Here is a 17,712-nt window from a genome sequence, read left to right on the forward strand (position 1 = left end):
GGCTCTTTGAGCTTAGATGGGGAAAAGCACATCTTTATTTCCATAGAATTGGTTTCCTTTGTATAATTGAGTCAGCAGTCTGCCAGAAGGTGAATCCCAAGGCCTGATCTGTGGGGTCCCTCCCAGCCTTGGGGCTGGGGTCCTTTATAGTAAGAACCTGGGCTCAGAGCCATCTCAGTCACTGACAACTTCAACAATCCACACTTAGTGTGCACAAGAGGATCAAGCAGTCCACGCTTGGCGTAGGGGGAGGCAGAGGGTTCGTCTAAGGCAGTGGGGAGAGAGAAGGCTGTAGGGGAAGTTTGGTGCCAGGTCCTTCAGTGCTTGGCCAAGGAACTGGGCTTTATTCCAGAGGGATCCATCAAAGATGTTTGAATGAAGAAATGTTCTCTGTCCATACAGAGAACCTCTCTGTAAGGGCATCATGCCTCCACCTACCAGAACTTGGTGTTGGTGAGTGGATAGACCTTTCTTTCCTTTGGATTACTCTGGGAACTTGGTAGAACTGAGGTTTGGGGTTTGTGATTTCATCAGTGTAAAAAATTCTCTCTACCCTTTTACCCAACCTGGGACACTGGCTCGCCCTGGGTCAGGTGTAGACCCCACCAAGGGCATCCTGGACTTCTTCTATCTGCAAAGTCCCAGGATGCTTTTGGCATTGGGAAGGAGCCTTAGATATCACTAGCCCCACACCCCTCATTTGACATTTGAGAGCATGGGGGAGGCAGAGAAGGGCAGGATCACACAGACATAATGGCGGAGGTCAAGGCCCAGGAAGTGCCCATTGAGGCCTGGGCCCTGGCCTTCCTCTTCCTTCCGTGACATCCATCCTTCTTGCTGCTCTTCCCACAGAGCCTGTGCCAGCAGTGAGACAGAGAGTGAGGCCGGGGAGCTCATGGACCAGCAGTTTGAGGAGATGCACAGCAAGCTTGCCTCTGTCACAGACCCAACGGGCTTCCTGAGGATGGTCAGCCGGAATCACCTCTTTAATCGGTGAGTGCTGGGCTCATGCTGGGCCAGGTCCAGGCCACCAGCAGGTGCCCTCTCTGCACAGGCCTCCAAAGCTACTTCCTAAGCCAGTGTGAAGCAGAGACAGTCAGGCTTGGTGATAATGCTTCTTTGCCTAGAGGGGAGATCCAGGTGGCATCAGCTGGTTCTCTAAACAGTCTCCCAGTTGCTCTCTGTAACAACAGTCTTACAGAAACAAGGAGAGGGGCCTTGACACACCCATTAACTAAGTTCTATGGGTGGCCCTTAGGCCAGGGTTCAGCATTGACCCCTCACCAGTCTGAGAGTGTCCAGGAATAGAGATAAGCATTGCGGGAAGGCAAAGTTAGAGACAGACAGACCAGAGGGACTCCTATGCCTGTGCTCATCCTTCTGTCTGAAGTCTGGAGGGACCCTGGGACTGGCCTATCCCCCTTCTTCACCGTTTTAAGGAAGACTTTGGTGCACAGGCCCCACAGAGCTCCTGGGAACAGGTGGGTTAAGACTCACTCGAGAATCTGTGTAAAGCCCCCACCTCCATCACTGGGAGACAACCTACAAGCAGGTTGCCAGGATGGCCGGGGTGGGGGGGCCGCTGTCACTTTGTTTCACTGGTTGCCTAGCAACTGACTGGCAGCCCCATCCTGCAGCCCCTTGGTGGTGGGGACTGCCATAAATGAAGGGGCTCCAGTTTGGACCAGGTGTGAAGGAAAAGGCACTGTCCTCTTAGGGGCCAGAATGAGAGGGGCCCCCCAGAAAATGGGAGCAGAGAGAGACAAGGCCTGCAGGTAGGTGGAGGGGACAGCTTCTCCCCTCCATGCTGCCAAGGTGACAGAACATGGATGTCCTCTCCCGTACCCTAGATGGGCTATAAAGGAGCCAGGGGGTCAGTGGTCCTAATCGAACCTGGGAGCTCACTGGACAGGATGTGCAAAACATCCCCAAGGGTCTGGTTCCAGCGGCTTTCATTCCTACCCCTGCTTTGGCCAATGTCTCACTATCAATTATGTGCCTACTATGTGCCAGCCCTACTATTCAGGGCACTAGGAATACAAACAGCAAAATGAAACAGTCCCTGTATTCAAAAAGTAAACATTCTGCTGCAGGGAGAGGCACAACATAATGCACAAATAAGCGGACTCCAGATAATTTGGGGTGGGGGGGAGGAGAAAGAGGAGGGGAGGAGAGAGAGGGGAGAAGGAGGGAGAGAAAGACAGAGAGGGAGATACAGAGAGGACAGAGAGAGAATGAACAACTTAGGGAACCCAGAAAGGATCTGCTTAGGAGGCGATGCCCAAGGGGAGCATTGCCAAGCTGGTGGTCTTGTCTAGATTCAGAGCTCAGGGTGCTGTTCCCTATGACTGGTGCTGACATTTGTGAGTAGGGGTGTAGGGGTGGTCGGGATTCTTCAGGTCTGCTATAACACTCATTTTGAAATTGAGAATGTTTCAAAATGATTGATATATTAGGGAACAATTTGGGTGTAATGCAAATTTCACATTTGCTTCTGCACAAATTCATCCGAGAAAAACAGTGAGGATGCGGCAAACGGCACCACTTCCCAGCAACTTCTGGCCTGCTGCAGCCCTTCTGCCACCCCCCTGGGCACTGGAGCTGAGGAGGCCTGGGCTGACCCCTGAACGCCCACCCTCTGCCATGGCCAGGTGGATGCTGCTGCTAATGCTCGGAGTGTTCGCACATTTCTTAATCATTTCTTTAACACAATGAAATGGCGCTGCCATTTTTATTAGGTTCTCATCTCTCATTAATGTGTCTTTGATGAAGTGTGTGGCTTGACCATCCCCCTGGAAAAACAAAGTGAATGAAAAACATCTGTCACTCAGAATGTGGCTTCAGTTGGATGGACGACCTGTAGAGCTTGCCTCTGTGTGTGTACGCATGTTTGTGTGTACATTTGTGCATGTATGGGTGTAAATGTATGCACATACATGCGCATGTACTGTATGTGTGTGCATGTGTACATAGGGGAGAGGGATCCATGCAGTACAAATGGACAGCAAATTGGGCCAAGAACTAAACAGAGGGGAGGCTGGATCACCTTTAGGAAGTTACAAAGCTCCCGTGAAGGCCCAGCCTTCTGATGCCAAAATTCTGCCAGTGTAGTTGTATCCAAAAAAATGAAATGAAGCTTCTAAGCTAGTTGAAAGGTCCAAGGGGGCCATTACCTTTGGCCAGCAAAGAATTTGAGAAAAGGCAGGCATACCAGATGTCCCTGGGGAGATGGCCAGAGAAGCAGAGGGGCTGGTCACCTGGCAGGCCTCAGGAGGACAGGTGGGCAGCTGGACGTATGGGTGTGCTGCAGGACAAGGTGAGGAAGGCCTCCAGCTGCTGAAAGTATCTAATGGAGATCTCAGACAGAAGCCTTGGAGGATGGGCAGATGCTGCTGCTGCTGAGATCCCAGAGCCATTTGAATAGAGAGAGCCATTTGGAGAGCCACTTGGAGAGCCATTTCCTGGTTCTCCTGCTGCTGTCTGAAGGAACCTTCTCCCTCTTCTTTGCTGGGTCATCAAGCCTAGCTGAATGAGTGGATCCAGGCCGAGGCCCTGGGCCATCATGGCCTTCCCTCCACTGACCTTGTGCGTGAAGATCGCTCTGGGGTCTCCGTTTCCTCGCTTCCTTTTTCTCCTAAGCTCTGGACTCACCTCCCCAGCTCTCACCTGTCAGGCTTCTCCACCTGGATGTCCTACACAGATCTGAAACTAAACATGTCTAAGACAGAATTCTTCTTTCCCTAAACCAGCCTCTCTCTTTAGTTTTCCTGTTTGTGTTGAAAGCAGCAGCACACACATCAGCAACACTCCCTTAACTCACCCCGCCTCCACTGAATTAGCTGCCAAGCCTTGGCAACTCCACGTCCCTGGCTTCTCCCACATCTGTCTCCTTCTCTCCACACCCACGGCCTCTGCTGTCAGTCAGGTCCTTGTTCCTCTGCCCTGGACAATTGTACCTGCCTCCTAATTGGCCTCCTCTCTCCCAGCCTCTCTCCCTCTGCTGTCCACTCACTATGAGAGGACTGTTCCTCAGGCATGAGGGTGGCCATGGTCGTTCCTTGTTCACAAAGCTTCAGTAACTCCCTCCGTGCCCCAGGACAAAACACAAGCCCCTCCATCTGCCAAGTAAAACTCTCCTTCCAGACTGAGCCAGGCTGACCTCTCTGCTGTCCTCCATCGCTGACCTTCCAGCTCCTTCAGGTCTTAACTCAAGGGCTACATGCCTTGGGAAACCTTTCCTGGTAACACCCTACCCCCTCCCCAAAGCTTTGGTATTATTATCAATTACTCTCATTTTAGAGATGATTAACGGCCGTGAGTTGATTTGTCTGTAGTCATGTGGACGTTAAGTGGCAGACTCATTCAGGTCAAAGCCAGATCCTCAGAGCCCAAGTCCTGGACCCATCAGGACACAGCCTCTCTGGTCACTGGCTGGCCTTGACCTCTGCACCTCACACTGAGCAGTGCTGAGAAAACCAGCAGCCTCTGTCCGCACCTCCCTGTCCGTAGCCCAGCTGTTTGTGACACTGGCATAGCACCTGCCTCATCACAAAGATTTATAGAGGATGCGTGGCTGCGTAGTGGAGAACAGGGACAAGCGAGTGTGCCTGCCTCTTGAGTTCCCAGCAAGCCCCCACAGACCTGCAAGCAAATCACAGATCTGCGCGCACGCAATCCAGGCCTCCTCATTTTACCAGTGAAGACACTGAGGCCAGAGAGGTTGAGGCATCGGCTTGAGGCCGCCTAAGGAGGGATTGGCCTTCTTATGGTCAGACCCAAAGGCAGAGGGAGAGACAGAGGAGACAGATTTCGGGTTTGTGTTTGAAGTAGAGTGGAGTGAGCCAAGAAGCATCCATCTGTCAGTGGGGGTGCAGCAGGGTTAGGACACAGGCCCCCTGGCCCTAACCTGGGGTTCTTTGGCTGGAGGGCCTCTGGGCTTCCTCCAGAAAGTCCGTCCATCGGCTGGGGTGTCGTGGGGCTCCTTTGGGACACAGGCCCCCTGGCCCTAACCTGGGGTTCTTTGGCTGGAGGGCCTCTGGGCTTCCTCCAGAAAGTCTGTCCATCGGCTGGGGTGTGACGGAGCTCCTTTGGGACACAGGCACCCCCAACTCTAACCTGGGGTTCTTTGGCTGGAGGGCCTCTGGGCTTCCTCCAGAAAGTCCATGAGCGCACAGGTACATTGCTCTAGCGGGCTCTGCAGTGGTTGGTCTGACCTGGGAGTTAATCATTTCATGTCTCTGAGCCTTGGCTTCCCCAGCTGTGAAATGGGGGTGACACTTTCCTCGTGGGGCTGTTGGGATCAAGGGAAATGTTGCTTATGAAATGTCACATAGCTATAAAGCAATATTGAAATGTGAGACCACAACAGTAAGGGTAGCCTGGCAGGGGGGACACCAAGCAGCTGCCTTTCCAGGGTACCAGTGCTGGCTATGACACGGCTGATGGAGCCTTGGCACAGGGGCCCACTGGGAGACAGGAGTCAGCTTTCCTTCCCCCAAACTGAGTCAGCTGGGCTTTCATTTTGGAGCTAGAGGGGAGTTCCCCAAATTGAGCAGGATTTCCCAGCTTCTGACTGAGCCCAAGATGGGCCCTGTGGAGGCCAAATGGTCACACCTGCAGCCAGACATCTCACTAGATGTCCAGTGCCCCTGCCTGGCCTCTGGAGCCCTCCATTTTGGTCATTCGATGGGGGCATTTGAGTGCTTGAGTGCCTGGCAGCTTGCTTTAGTGGGCTCAAAGATGCAGTTCCTGCCCATAATTCCAGTCAAGGGAAGCAGTCTTGTCGTTTTTATCTTGCATGTGTTGGAGAATTGGTTTTTGTTTCTGCTTTGTTTTCTGGGGCTTTGCAATGGCTGATGTGTCTCCTGTACCCAGGCAGAAGATAAATCAGTATTTTGAGCAGGGGGCAGAGTGCCGCTCATTAACACAGGCCCAGGCTGCCTCTGTTGTCTGAGTGCCTTTTCAGCAACAGTGACCCCTGGAGCACCATGAAGCATTCCTTGTATCTTTCCCACAAAGCTGGTCTGCAGTTGTCAGAAGCCACCTGGGGATTTACTATCCTAACTCCCCAAGAGCCAAGCTGAGAGCTGCCACTGCAAATGTGAGGTGAGGCCTCACCCTCAGACACCTGAAGCTGTTTACTCAGATGTGTGACTGGTCCCAGTGCAGGGGAGGTGGAACGTGCTAGCCTAAAAAAGAGGGAAGGAAGAACAGACAGAAAGTCTATTGCCTTCAACAGAACGGCAAGAATGAGAGATCCAGTCATCTAGGACATATAGACTCAAGTCCACGCTGATCTATTCCTCCCTACCCAGCTCAGAGACCTAGACCAGCTGATGGATGTGAGCACACATGTGTGTGAACATGCATGTGTGCGAACACAGGCAGCTAGGTGTGCATATGCGTGACACCCATCGCCTTGCCTGCCGTTTCAACAGTTCAGCTAGCAGCTGCTGTGGGGGTGAAAGACCAACACAAACCCAACAACAAGAATGCTGCAAGCCCAGGTTGTTTTGATCTGCTTTACCAAGGAAAGTAATGTTAAGGGGTTAACAATCTTATTTTAATCCAACATACACATATATCATTAACTTAGTTCAGGGGAAAAAACCAGCATCCTGAACTTCAGAGCAAGTACAAACAAATTACAGACATACATTATAAATAGACCAAATACAATTCATAGTTACCAAGAAACCATCAACATCTGGGTTGACAAACCAGGAGGCTCTTAGAGCGGCTGCCCAGAGTCCTGCCAGCACTCCTCCAGGAGTGAGATCCTCAAGGAAATAGCTCTGTTCTCTCTTTGTATACAGTCTTTGGAGTCATCAAATGTCATCTGAATGACCAAAACTTAGGTATCTGCTATTGGCTCTGGTCTTAGCAACTTCCCTTAGCACCTAGTAATTAGGGGTTTGGGCCTGGGGCTTTGTACCTAGTAATAAAAGGGGGTGGGCCTGGGGTTTAGTACCTAGTAAGACTCAATCAAAGAGACTTAATTAATTTATCATTCTAAAACAGTAAGAAAGTCCCACCTTAGTTACCAATGCACCTGCAGGGTCCTCAAGTCATGGAGCCGGGCTGGCATCTGGCCCCCTCTGACATGGGCCCACCTTCTCACCAGAGGCCTTCATACCGGTGGCTGGTGCTATCTCAAGTATTGTTGATGCCTCATCCTAGCCCATGGCCATCCTGTGCCCCTTGGAAGAAGGAAGCAGAATCCCTCCCCACAGGGATCCACCCTGGTTTTCTAAGACTTCTGTGTATTCCTTGATTTACTCTCCTAAGGCTCTGGAGAGTGGCTTCCATAAGCAACTCACCGCACACACAGACAGTTCATCCAACAAGAGGTCACCCAGATATATGCGCAAGCACGTGTGTGTGTGTGTGTGTGAATGTAGGCATGTTCATACAGGGTCCTGGCCCATTGTCACATTGGGGGTCTCCTGGGCTACACTGCCAAGATGCTCATTTTTGCATGGCCATAGAAGGAACATCATTTGACCCACGGTGTGACTGGATCCAGTTCAGACTTGATGAGGAGACTTTCCTGACAGAGGGGCCTTGTGGGTCTCTGGTGCCTCCTCTTCCCTCACAGTCAACCACAATCCCCACAGGCTAATGGACTTGGGCCAAGTATCCTTCAGTGCCATCCTGTCCCCACTGAGTGCATCATCCTGGCTGGGCAAATACACGTGTGATTTCACGAGCACTTGGCCATACTGGGAGCCCCAAGGGAGCCGGGGCTACACTGCCATTCCACTGGATTTTGAATCAAGGCTTGGCCTTCAGACTGCTCACAGGGCACCCCAATCTTCTGCTGGCCTTCACCATCTTTAGTTTTCATAGTAAAGCAAAGAGTTAATGATAGTGAGCAGGACTGATCCAAGTGCCAGCAGATAAGAGCACACTAGAGGTGCCCATGGAGGGCACTGCCATCACAAGACCTCTGTGTGGTGTCTGGTGCCTACTGACACCCCAGGACATGGAAGATGTAAGATAGAGGAAAAGGAGAGGCTGGTTCCAGGCTAGCTCCCACTCCATTATCTCCTGGAAGAGCCAGTGAGGGAGAGGAGTCATCACTTCAATCTGCCTTTACCATCCAGGGAGTCCCAGGCCACTTGGACCCAGAGTTACCCTGCAATTAAGGAGCAGAGTGGGCAGGAACCAACTGTAATTTACTTGGGGGAAGTAGTTAACATGTGGCATCTGACAGCACCATTCCCAGGGGCTAAAACCCACTGTCTGAGGCTTCAGGGGGAAGGAAGATTCCTTCCTTATGCCAGTATCTGTAAGAAAAATCCAACGGAAAGGCTTCTCTGACTATGTGAATATAATAGATTTTGCCAATTTATTTTTCTGTTAATGTCTTAAAACCTGGCAGGAGCTGACACCTGCTTAAATCAGGAAGTCGGTGAGCCCCTTGGCAGGTGCAGAATATATTTCCAAGCCACCAGGTGGGATATTAGAGCATCCCCAGCCCTGTGAGACTCCAAAGAGAAAGAGGTGGGAAAATGTGGGAAGACAAAACAACAGTTCAGAACAAAACCCCCAAACCCAGGCCTTTCTGGGCCGCTTGGTCACGGCAAGGAGCCAGCAGGTCACTGAATCACAGGATCACGGGATCAAGAGCTCAGTTTGACCCTTGAGACCATCCCAGCCTGCTCCCTTTTCTTTCAGATGAGGTAACAGGCCCCAAGAGGGGCAGGATGGATGGAGGCCTTACAGCCCGGCCATAGCAGGTCTCTGACCCTGAATCCATTGCTTCCCCTGCTCATCTGGGCTCATATGAGGAAGCTCGGGAGCCAAGAGGGATGCGGGCTCACCCAGGGATTGCCCAGAAAGTTACGGGGAACAAGGAGCAGACAGCAGGGCTGTAACTGCATTATCTTCCCTGGGTGGAAAATGAAGATTGATTTTTCCCCTCCTTTAGAGGTCACTGAGTTGCGCCTTCATTGAGTGTGCACACGGCAAAGAGCTGTCACAGGGTGGGAGGGTGGCTGGCTTGTTTTCCCGGACCTTCTGGGTAGGAATTCAATGAGGTGGACTGGGAAACCTTCAGCATGGAGCCCTCTAGTGGTCATCTGGTTCTGGAAAATGGTCCTGTGGCTGAGGATCTCAGCACCGCTGACAGGAAAGAGAAAAGACATTGGAGATTAATTCATCCAACTCCTTAGTTTTATGAATGAAGAAACTGAGGCCCAGAACAACAAAGGGACTTGTCCCAAAGTCACACAGGTGGTGAGCTGAAGAGTCATGATTCCCAACAGATGTCTCTTGAGACACCAAGCGCATCACCCTCTCCGTTCCATTTAGAATTCAAAGATTTACAGAGGGTCAGCATAGTGTGTGTCCTTAGAGACTGGTCAGCCTTCAAGCTCCCTTGGCTTAGAGTTGAGGAAACTAAGGCTTGGTGTATCCAAAGAATGGCAAACAGGTATAAAAACTGGGTGTTTTGTCTCCACCAACACACTGTCCATCTGTCTGTCTGTGTGTCCTGGAAAAATCACCACCATGTCTGGGGAGGGTGGGAAGCCCAGAGTGCCTCTGTGACTGGAGGTCTCAGAGCTGATGAGAAGCTGGTGAGGCTGGTCTCCTGGAAAGTGAAAATGAATGATAAAGAGATCCCCAAAAGGTGAGAAAACAGGTTTCCCAGAAGGCTGAGGGAACTGATTAGCATGTGAAGAGGAGGAAGTGACAGACACCAGAGAAAAGCCAGTCACACCTTTAATGGAGCTGCTGTACCTCCAGACTATGAGATTTCTCTCCTTTTTAAAGAAATAAATAATGATTCAGGTGTCTATCATTTCCACAGCAGGCTCCTAAATGAGAATGGGGGTCTTCCCTTTGCACCTGTCCCCCTACACACTTACGCATGTACACACACACACACACACACACACACACACTTTTTGGCATCCTTTCCTGGTGGGGTAGGGATTGTGCAGTCGGATCGGTCTTGGGGCAAGTCCTGTTCAGTGTGAAACCATACTAATGAGGCTTGAGATGGAAGCAGGCTCCTCAGTGAGATAGTGACAGTCAGGACTCCCGATATGGAACCTTGTCAGACTCGCTGCTATAATTTAAAAGAAAATGTAAGTCTGGATAAATTGCTGCTGGTCTGTTCCCATGGGTCCCCATCTTCCCAGCGGCTCCCTGTACTGCTAGGCACAGGTGTGACCTGTCTCTTAAATTCATTTTTGGACACCTGACTATGCAGCAGCCTGAGATAAGCTCTCTACAGAGGCTGTTGACTCACCCAGGAGCCATGTACCTTTGGCCCCAGCAAGGGGAAAGCAGGCAGAGACCTGCTTTGCCTTCCTGAAGAAATGAAAGACATGTCAAAGGTGCTGGCCCTGAAGAAAACCACAGGCTCACAGCTGTGTGGAAGTACCTAGCCCTCAGATGTGGCACTAGTGTGTTTTGGGGACAGAAGCCATCCAGACATGGCTTTCCTAGAGCTTTACCCTTCAGAGACAGTCACAGCTCTACAGATATTGGGCCAGCACCCCAGAAGGCAGCCAGGTTCTGGGGTCAGCATAGAAGGTCATCTTGTATTGGCCTTCTGACTGGCTTGAGCCTGTCCCTTCCAGGTGGGAGAAGTGGCTTCCTCTCCTGGAGCAGCTGGTGTGGGCTGAGGTGGCTGCCCCCCAAACTCCACAACCAGTCCCAGGCATGGGAGTCTCAGGTATGGGAGTCTGGCGCTGAGGTACTTCTACATGGGCAGCTTGTTGGCCTGAGTCAGGGCTCCAGAGAGGCACCGGATGTCCTGAAGTCTATACAGATAAATCATGGCACCATGAAAGGCCTAGGACAGGAAGTCTGTAGGGCTCTGATGGCCACAGCCTGGGCTCTTCTAGCATGAAAGTCTGGAAACACTAACAGAAATATTCTGTCGTGTTGCAGTCAGGAGGACATGCCTGTGGGAAAATGGGAGATAATCATGCTTTTCTCAGAGCTGGAGGATAGCTTGGAGGCAGCTAGTCTGACTCCTTCACATGAACAGACCAAAGGAGGAACTTGACCTGGGCACATGCCCAAGGTCCCATAGCAAGTCAGTGGTGGAAAGAGGTCCATATGATGGGAAATGGCCAGAGGCCACGGAGAAGGGCTCCATCCATTGCAGCCAGTGTTTCTTAAGGCCTTCGTGTATTCCGGGCACCGTGCTGGGTGCGAGAGATACAGAGACCAAACAATGACACCATCCCTGCCCTGGTACAACTTATATTCTACCGGGGAGGTGACATGGACAAAACTTCCCAGAGAACATTGGCACGTCAGAGATCAGGCCTCGTGTAGGAAGAAGCTCTGGAGCTGAGCCTTGGGGGTGCTGGGGGATCCAGGACACAGGGGTAAGGAGGGAGAGCATTCCAGGCACGGGGTGCCGAGGTGAGAGGTGAATGTCCCACACTGGGAAGAGCAAAGGGGCCATTCTGGCCAGAACCTGCTGAGCTCCAGGGAGTCTAATGCAAAATATAAATGTGGGCTGTAGCCAGATTGTAAAGGACTTGGACACTCAGGCAAAGGCATCTGTGCTTTAGCCTAGGGATAGTAGGGAGTTCTGGTGCTCTTCCTGACTCCAAGCCCAGCTGCCTCATCAGGCACAGGTTGGACTTGGTGCTTTCTGAGGTCTTATCCAGCTCTGGGATTTGGTGTGTACTGGGAGACTGGAGTATGGCAAGCCAATGCTTGTGTGGGATACTTACTGCTAGGAAGGAAGGAGGGAAGGAAGGAAGGAAGGAAGGAAGGAAGGAAGGAAGGAAGGAAGGAAGGAAGGAAGGGAATATATATATATGTATATGTGTATACACACACACACACACACACACACACACACACACACATAAAGCCCTTACGGTGATGAGCATTGTGCTAGGGGATGGGGTATAGAAAGAGAAGCTGGACAGTCTCTGCTGACCAGGAGCCCCCATTCGGATGAAGACGGTGTCACACATGGAAGACTTCAGCTACAAGGCAGAGGGAAAGATCCCATGGCTCTTCAGGGCCATTGGAAAGCAGACAGTGATTCCTGTTCTGTGCGTGATGCCTGGCATGTGGTAGGTGCTCAATAAATATTTATTGGGTAGGATCTATGTCATTTTCATGGAAAAAATCCTGTATCAGTTCCTTCGCCATCAGTTGAGGGTGAAGCCTTTGGCAGGGCCGAGGACTTGGAGGCAAGACCTTCTTGCCCTGGGTCTTCAGTAGCTGTGGCTGCAGCCCCTGCAGGAGCAGATCCATGCTGCGTGTCCCCAGGGATGGCTTCCCAGGATGGGAAGCTGGGGCTGAGGGCACTGGGCTGGAAACCTGGCTATGCCCAAGGTTCTTGGGCTCCTGGGCTTGAGTTGTTTCCCTCAGGGTCTGAGGGGAGATGGTGGTCGAGGGCGGGGTTTGACCTGCCTGGCCCATGCTGCCTCCTGACTCGGCCTTGGGTCAGAGCTGGCCTGGCTGCCCTGGTGGGTGGGGCTGGCCCCTTCTCCATGGGAGCTGCTTCCCCAGATCATGGCTGTGAGGACAGGGCCAGGAGTCCAGAGAGCCTGGAGATGCTGCCCCTCCTAGGGTTCTTATGCCCATCCTCCTCTTGGTGGCAGCCGGTCAGCAGGTGTGGCTGCTGGTGGTGATACAGAACGTGGGCCCCGTATCCACAATGATTTCTTTCCTCTATAAGACACAGTATTAAATAATAAATGATTTATGCACTTGAGACATAGTTACAAAAGAGTATACACCGTTTGTCTTCACAATGGCAGCTTTAACCAAAGGTTAAACTTGGAACTCAGACTTGGGATAGAGATTGCCCAGCCTTGTTCCCAGCAGGCACTAACTGGTTGTGTGATCTTGGCCAAGTCACTGCCTCTGGGAGCCTTCCTGTAAAATACGGGAGATTGGGAAGTGGAGCATCTGAGTTCAAATCTCTGCTCTGCCCTTTAGTGCTCACATGGCCAAGACAAGGCCCTTCATCCCCATCTTTGAGGAGAATAGCCTCCCCAAGGTCCCTTCCCAGTGCAGAAACCCTTAGCTCCCAGCCGCTGGAGCCCTCCCCCACATACAGGTGCACACTGAGGGCCCCTCTGCCTGCTGGCTTGTTGGGCTACAGATGTGGCACCTGTGTCCACGAGCATCCCCGGGGAAGCCCAGGAAGCCAGATTCCCCCACACTATTTGGTGCCTTCCCCTCACGAGGCTGTCGATCTTCCCCAGCTTTGGGGGTTTATTCCTGCCCAGAGAAGGAGGAATCCTGGGACTTTCTGGCCAGACTGGCTGCTCTTTCTATTCCAAAGGCAGAAAACCTGCCCCTTCCCCAGCCTCCCCTGCCTCTGTGGGGTTTAGGAGTCCGCGTGCAGGGTGCTCACCCTGGAGCCTCCTGTTCTATGGGAAGGAAAAGGGAAAAGTCGACCTCTCCCCTCTGGCCTTTGCTCCTGACAGGGTTTCCCCCTCTGTCTCCCACAATCAGAGCCTGTTTTGAAAAGGAGAAAATGCAGAGTGTACCTGTTGTGGACTGATAGATGTCATGTGAGGGATGAGATACTAGGTGAGAGGCTGCCGGGTCAGGAGGGGAGGGTCGCTGATCAGGAGGGGAGGGGAGGCTGCCAGGTCAGGAGAGGAGGGAGGCTGGTCAGGAGGGGAGAGGAGGGGAGGCTGCCGGGTCGGGAGAGGAGGGAGGCTGATCAGGAGGAGAGAGGAGGCTGGTCAGGAGGGGAGAGGAGGGGAGGCTGCCGGGTCGGGAGAGGAGGAGGGAGAGGAGGGAGGCTGATCAGGAGGGGAGAGGAGGCTGGTCAGGAGGGGAGAGGAGGCTGGTCAGGAGGGGAGAGGAGGCTGCCAGGTCAGGAGAGGAGGGAGGTGGTCAGAAGGGAGGGAGGGGAGGATGCTCATTCAGGATGGGAGCCCTCACTTAGGCGGTCAAGTTCACAGCCAGAAATTGTCCAGTGGTGCAGAAGCAGCTCTCTGGCGCCATCTGCTGAGCCCGGCAGGGAAGCCGGTCTGCTCAGCTCGGGGAAGACTGAGGGACAGAAATGGGTCCCGTGGCGGTGCTGGCAGCCACCCAAGAAAGATAGCCTTAGTTTGGGAGCCCAGCCGTAGCCGCTGCCTGTTCTGGGGAGCCCCTGGGCTCCCCTGGACTGCTTCTTCACAACAATGACGAGTAATGACGGCCATAACACTAGCTGGCATCTGTATGATGCTTTAGGGGTGCAGAGATACAGCACCGTTATTCAGCTGAAGTGCCCAGGGTCACATAGTAAGTGGGGGCAGGTGTCCAACCCAAGTCAGCTGCTCTTTGGATCACCCCACCTCCAGGGTGCCCTCACTCATGGCCCCACTGCCATCAAGGTGAAGGAAGGAGGAGACGCCCCACACCACAGTAGCCTAGCTTGTCCTCCGCCCCGGGGTGGAGAGTGGGAAGCCTGAGGCTGGACATCAGGGCTCCGGCTGGGGGAGCTCGGGAAGGAGCCCTGCACAGGCACAGTGCTCCCGTCTGTCCTAATGTCACACAGAGACACAGTAGAAGCTAGACCTGACCAGTGCCGCTTCATCTCCTCCTTTCTTCTTGCCCTTCACTCTGGGAATCGGCTATTCCCTTTTTCTTTGCCAAGGAGCCCCTGGCATCATGTTCATATTTCATTTTCAAGCATGTCAGGATGAAGTAAGTGAAAGAGGAGGGATTATGTCCCCATTTTGCAGTCAGGAGAGCCGAGGCATAGAAAAATACTCAGTCTACAACAAAAGACACCACTGAAAACTAAGAAATAAAGTAAAAAAGGCCACACATTTGAATCCTGCCCCTCCTGACAATTCTTTTATTGTGGTTTGGATAGGCTCCTAGCCTCACAAAGCAGCAGAAACAGCCATCTGTGCCCAAAAGACTCCAATAGGAAGCTGATCCAGTCTCCCAAATCTGATTCTCTCTGGTGGCTGCTGTGGCTCTGACTGCATTGGCCCCTCCACCATTGCCACCTCTCCAGGGCTGGCAGCCCCCTGAGATGCAGTGCCCTGAGCCTGTCCCTGAAAGGAGGAGGATTCTCAGTCATGCCAGGAATTGGACACAGATTTTAGAAATCACAGAATGTGTTCGTGCTCGAACAGCTCTCATTCTAGTGGTAAATAAGGGTCTACGGACACATACTTTTCTATATTCCGTACCTACTGAAGTATATGAGATGATTTTCTTAGCATTACATTTTCTAGAGAAGGAAATGACCTTATGGGTCATCTAGCCTAATCTTCCCCATTTTATAGACAGGTAACTAAAGTCCAGAGATGGGAAGGAAAGTACCGAGCTGGAAACAGCACCAGAACCTAAATCTTGCAGGTCCCAGCCCCATAGTTTGTCTCTGAAACCTCTCAGTAGTCCAAGACACAGGGTTCTCTCACCTCCCACTCCCTGTTCTGGCTTGGATGTCTTCATCTCTGCTTTATTTCTGACATTTCCTTTTAGCCCATGTTAAGAACCAATTTCTCCCTTCATTTAAGTAAGGCAAGCTCTGCTCCCACACTAGACTGGTGAAAGGGCCTCAAAATAGAGAATATTCATACTAGGAGGGGCCTTAAAACAGAGACTGAGTGCTAGGAAGGGCCTTAAAACAGATAATATTCATACTAGGAAAGATCTTAGAACAGAGACTCTGAGTGCTGGGAAGGGCCTTAGAACAGAGAATATTCATACTAGGAAGGGCCTTAGAACAGAGCGTGGCAAACCAGTCTCAAAGCACAAAATGTTAGTACTTAGAGATCTCTTAGAACAGGGGTTTTTCCCCTTTTTTTCTGTCTTGGGTCCCTTTGACAATCAGTCTGGTGGGGCCTGTGGATCCCTGCTCAGAATAATGTTTTAAAATACCTAAAATAAAATATGAGGAGTAACAAAGGAATACATACTGAAATGTAATTATCGAAATATTTTTAAACTTAGGTTCATGGACCCCAGGTTAAGAACCCTTATTTAGAGCATAAAACACAGACTGTCAGCCGGGAGACACAGCACTAAGAAGCAGTATTTACATGCCCCTCCGTGGTTCATAAAAGCATTTTCCTCAAGACAACCCGGTGAGGTCAGCAGTGCAAGTATGCTGGTCTCTCTTTTACACATGAGGAAATAAACTCAGAGGTGAAGTGGCTTGTTCAAGATCACCCAGATGGTAAGTGATAGAACCAGGCTTTCTGACCAGGCATCTGGACTTCTTCCTGCTAAGGGCCATTAGGACTCAGAATGTTCTATCTGGAAGGTACCTTAGAAGCACAGAGTTGAGGGCTGCAGAGCTGAAAGAGACCTGAGAGATGGTCCAGCCCAGCTACCCATGGTGAGAGGAGATGACCTGCCAAGGCCATGCAGCCACCGAGAGGATGGAAATGAAATTCTCCTTAAACTTCTCCTTGCGGTTCAATCATGTCTGACTCTCTGTGACCCTTTTGGGGTTTTCTCAGCAGAGATACTAGAGTGTTTGCCATTTTCTTCTCCAGATCATTTTACAGATGAGGAAACTGAGGCAACCAGGGTAAAGTGATTTGCCCAGGGTCACACAGCTAGGAAGCATCTGAGGTTGGATTTTTTTGGGGGGGGGGTGGGACAAGGCAATTGGGATTAAGTGACTTGCCCAGCTAGTGAGTGTCAAGTGTCTGAAGTCAGATTTGAACTCAGATCCTCCTGACTCTAGGGCCAGCATTCTATCTAGTGTGCCACCTAGCTGCTTAAAGTTCATTTAAAGACACATTTAACAGATACTTGGTATTAAAAGCGTCTCACGTGGTTTGGCTTTGGGCTTAAAATGAAGGCTCTGGATTTCTCTTCTTTTGGCCGAACCTGCAGGCTCGTGGTCCTGCCCAGGCTTTGCCTCGGTACCATCAGCACCCCCCAAATGAGTTCAGAAGCTTTGGGGAAAACAGATCAGCTTTTAAGGAATAGGAGATTGTCTCACATGCCCAGAAGTCACCTATTCACTTTTTCTAGACCGTGCCCACAGTGCTGTGTCATATCCCTGTAGCTGCCCTCCACAGTAAAGACCAAGCCTTGCTTACTTCCTCAGGACCTGCCTCAGAAGGCCAGCAAAATCTCCAGAGGATTCCATCTCTCCCGAACTTCTTTATGCCCTTTCCTATGAAGAATTGCTTGGAATGAACCAAGGAAGTCAGAGTCCCCAGAAAGGTCCCTTGTAGGAGGGACCACCCCCAGGGAGGTGATGGGCCCCCTCTGCCTCCAGCGCCATTTACAGTCTGCTAAAGGGAAGAACCTGGACACAACTTATAGGAGTCAGTCATAGTGTTAAGACCAGCTTCCTATGATGGGAACGCCCATGTTTGCTGGTTCTTGTTTGCCTGGAGAAAACAGCCGTGGTATGGGTTTGCCACCAAGCGTTGAGGCCTCATGGGGTAGTAAGTTCCCTGTTTGTAAAGGTCTTCAAGCAGAGACCACTTGTTGGAAACATTGGGACGGGATTCAGGACTGTGTAGGGCAGTGTCCTCACTGCCTCCTAAGGACTGACAGGGTCACACTGGATGTCTCAGGTTCATGAGGGTTGTCTGCACACCCTAGCACCACCTCCCATAGAGAGTGGGGGTCCTAGGTGAACAGAACCTTGTTGCCTCCTTCTAACCCTAGTTACCTTCCCACTAAGCAAGGCCCCCTCCCATTGTTTCCCACCCTTCAGTCTCAGTTTTTTAAGGGAACTGTCCAAGACAATGGAAGATCTCTTGGGTTTCACTCACATTAATGAGGTGGGTGCAT

The 17,712-nt window shown here is 51.6% G+C and overlaps 1 protein-coding gene across 1 annotated transcript in view; it reads left to right on the forward strand.

Annotated features, from left to right (window-relative positions):
- The window catches only part of TTC28 (tetratricopeptide repeat domain 28), a 330,631-nt gene that overhangs the window by 271,557 nt on the left and 41,362 nt on the right, over window positions 1–17,712 (forward strand). Inside the window, exon 12 of the mRNA XM_036760398.1 lies at window positions 853–993. Coding sequence (XP_036616293.1) covers window positions 853–993 — 141 coding nt within the window. The remainder of the gene's footprint in view (window positions 1–852; window positions 994–17,712) is intronic.

The sequence above is a fragment of the Trichosurus vulpecula genome, chromosome 1 (assembly GCF_011100635.1).
Source record: "Trichosurus vulpecula isolate mTriVul1 chromosome 1, mTriVul1.pri, whole genome shotgun sequence".
NCBI lineage: Eukaryota > Metazoa > Chordata > Mammalia > Diprotodontia > Phalangeridae > Trichosurus > Trichosurus vulpecula.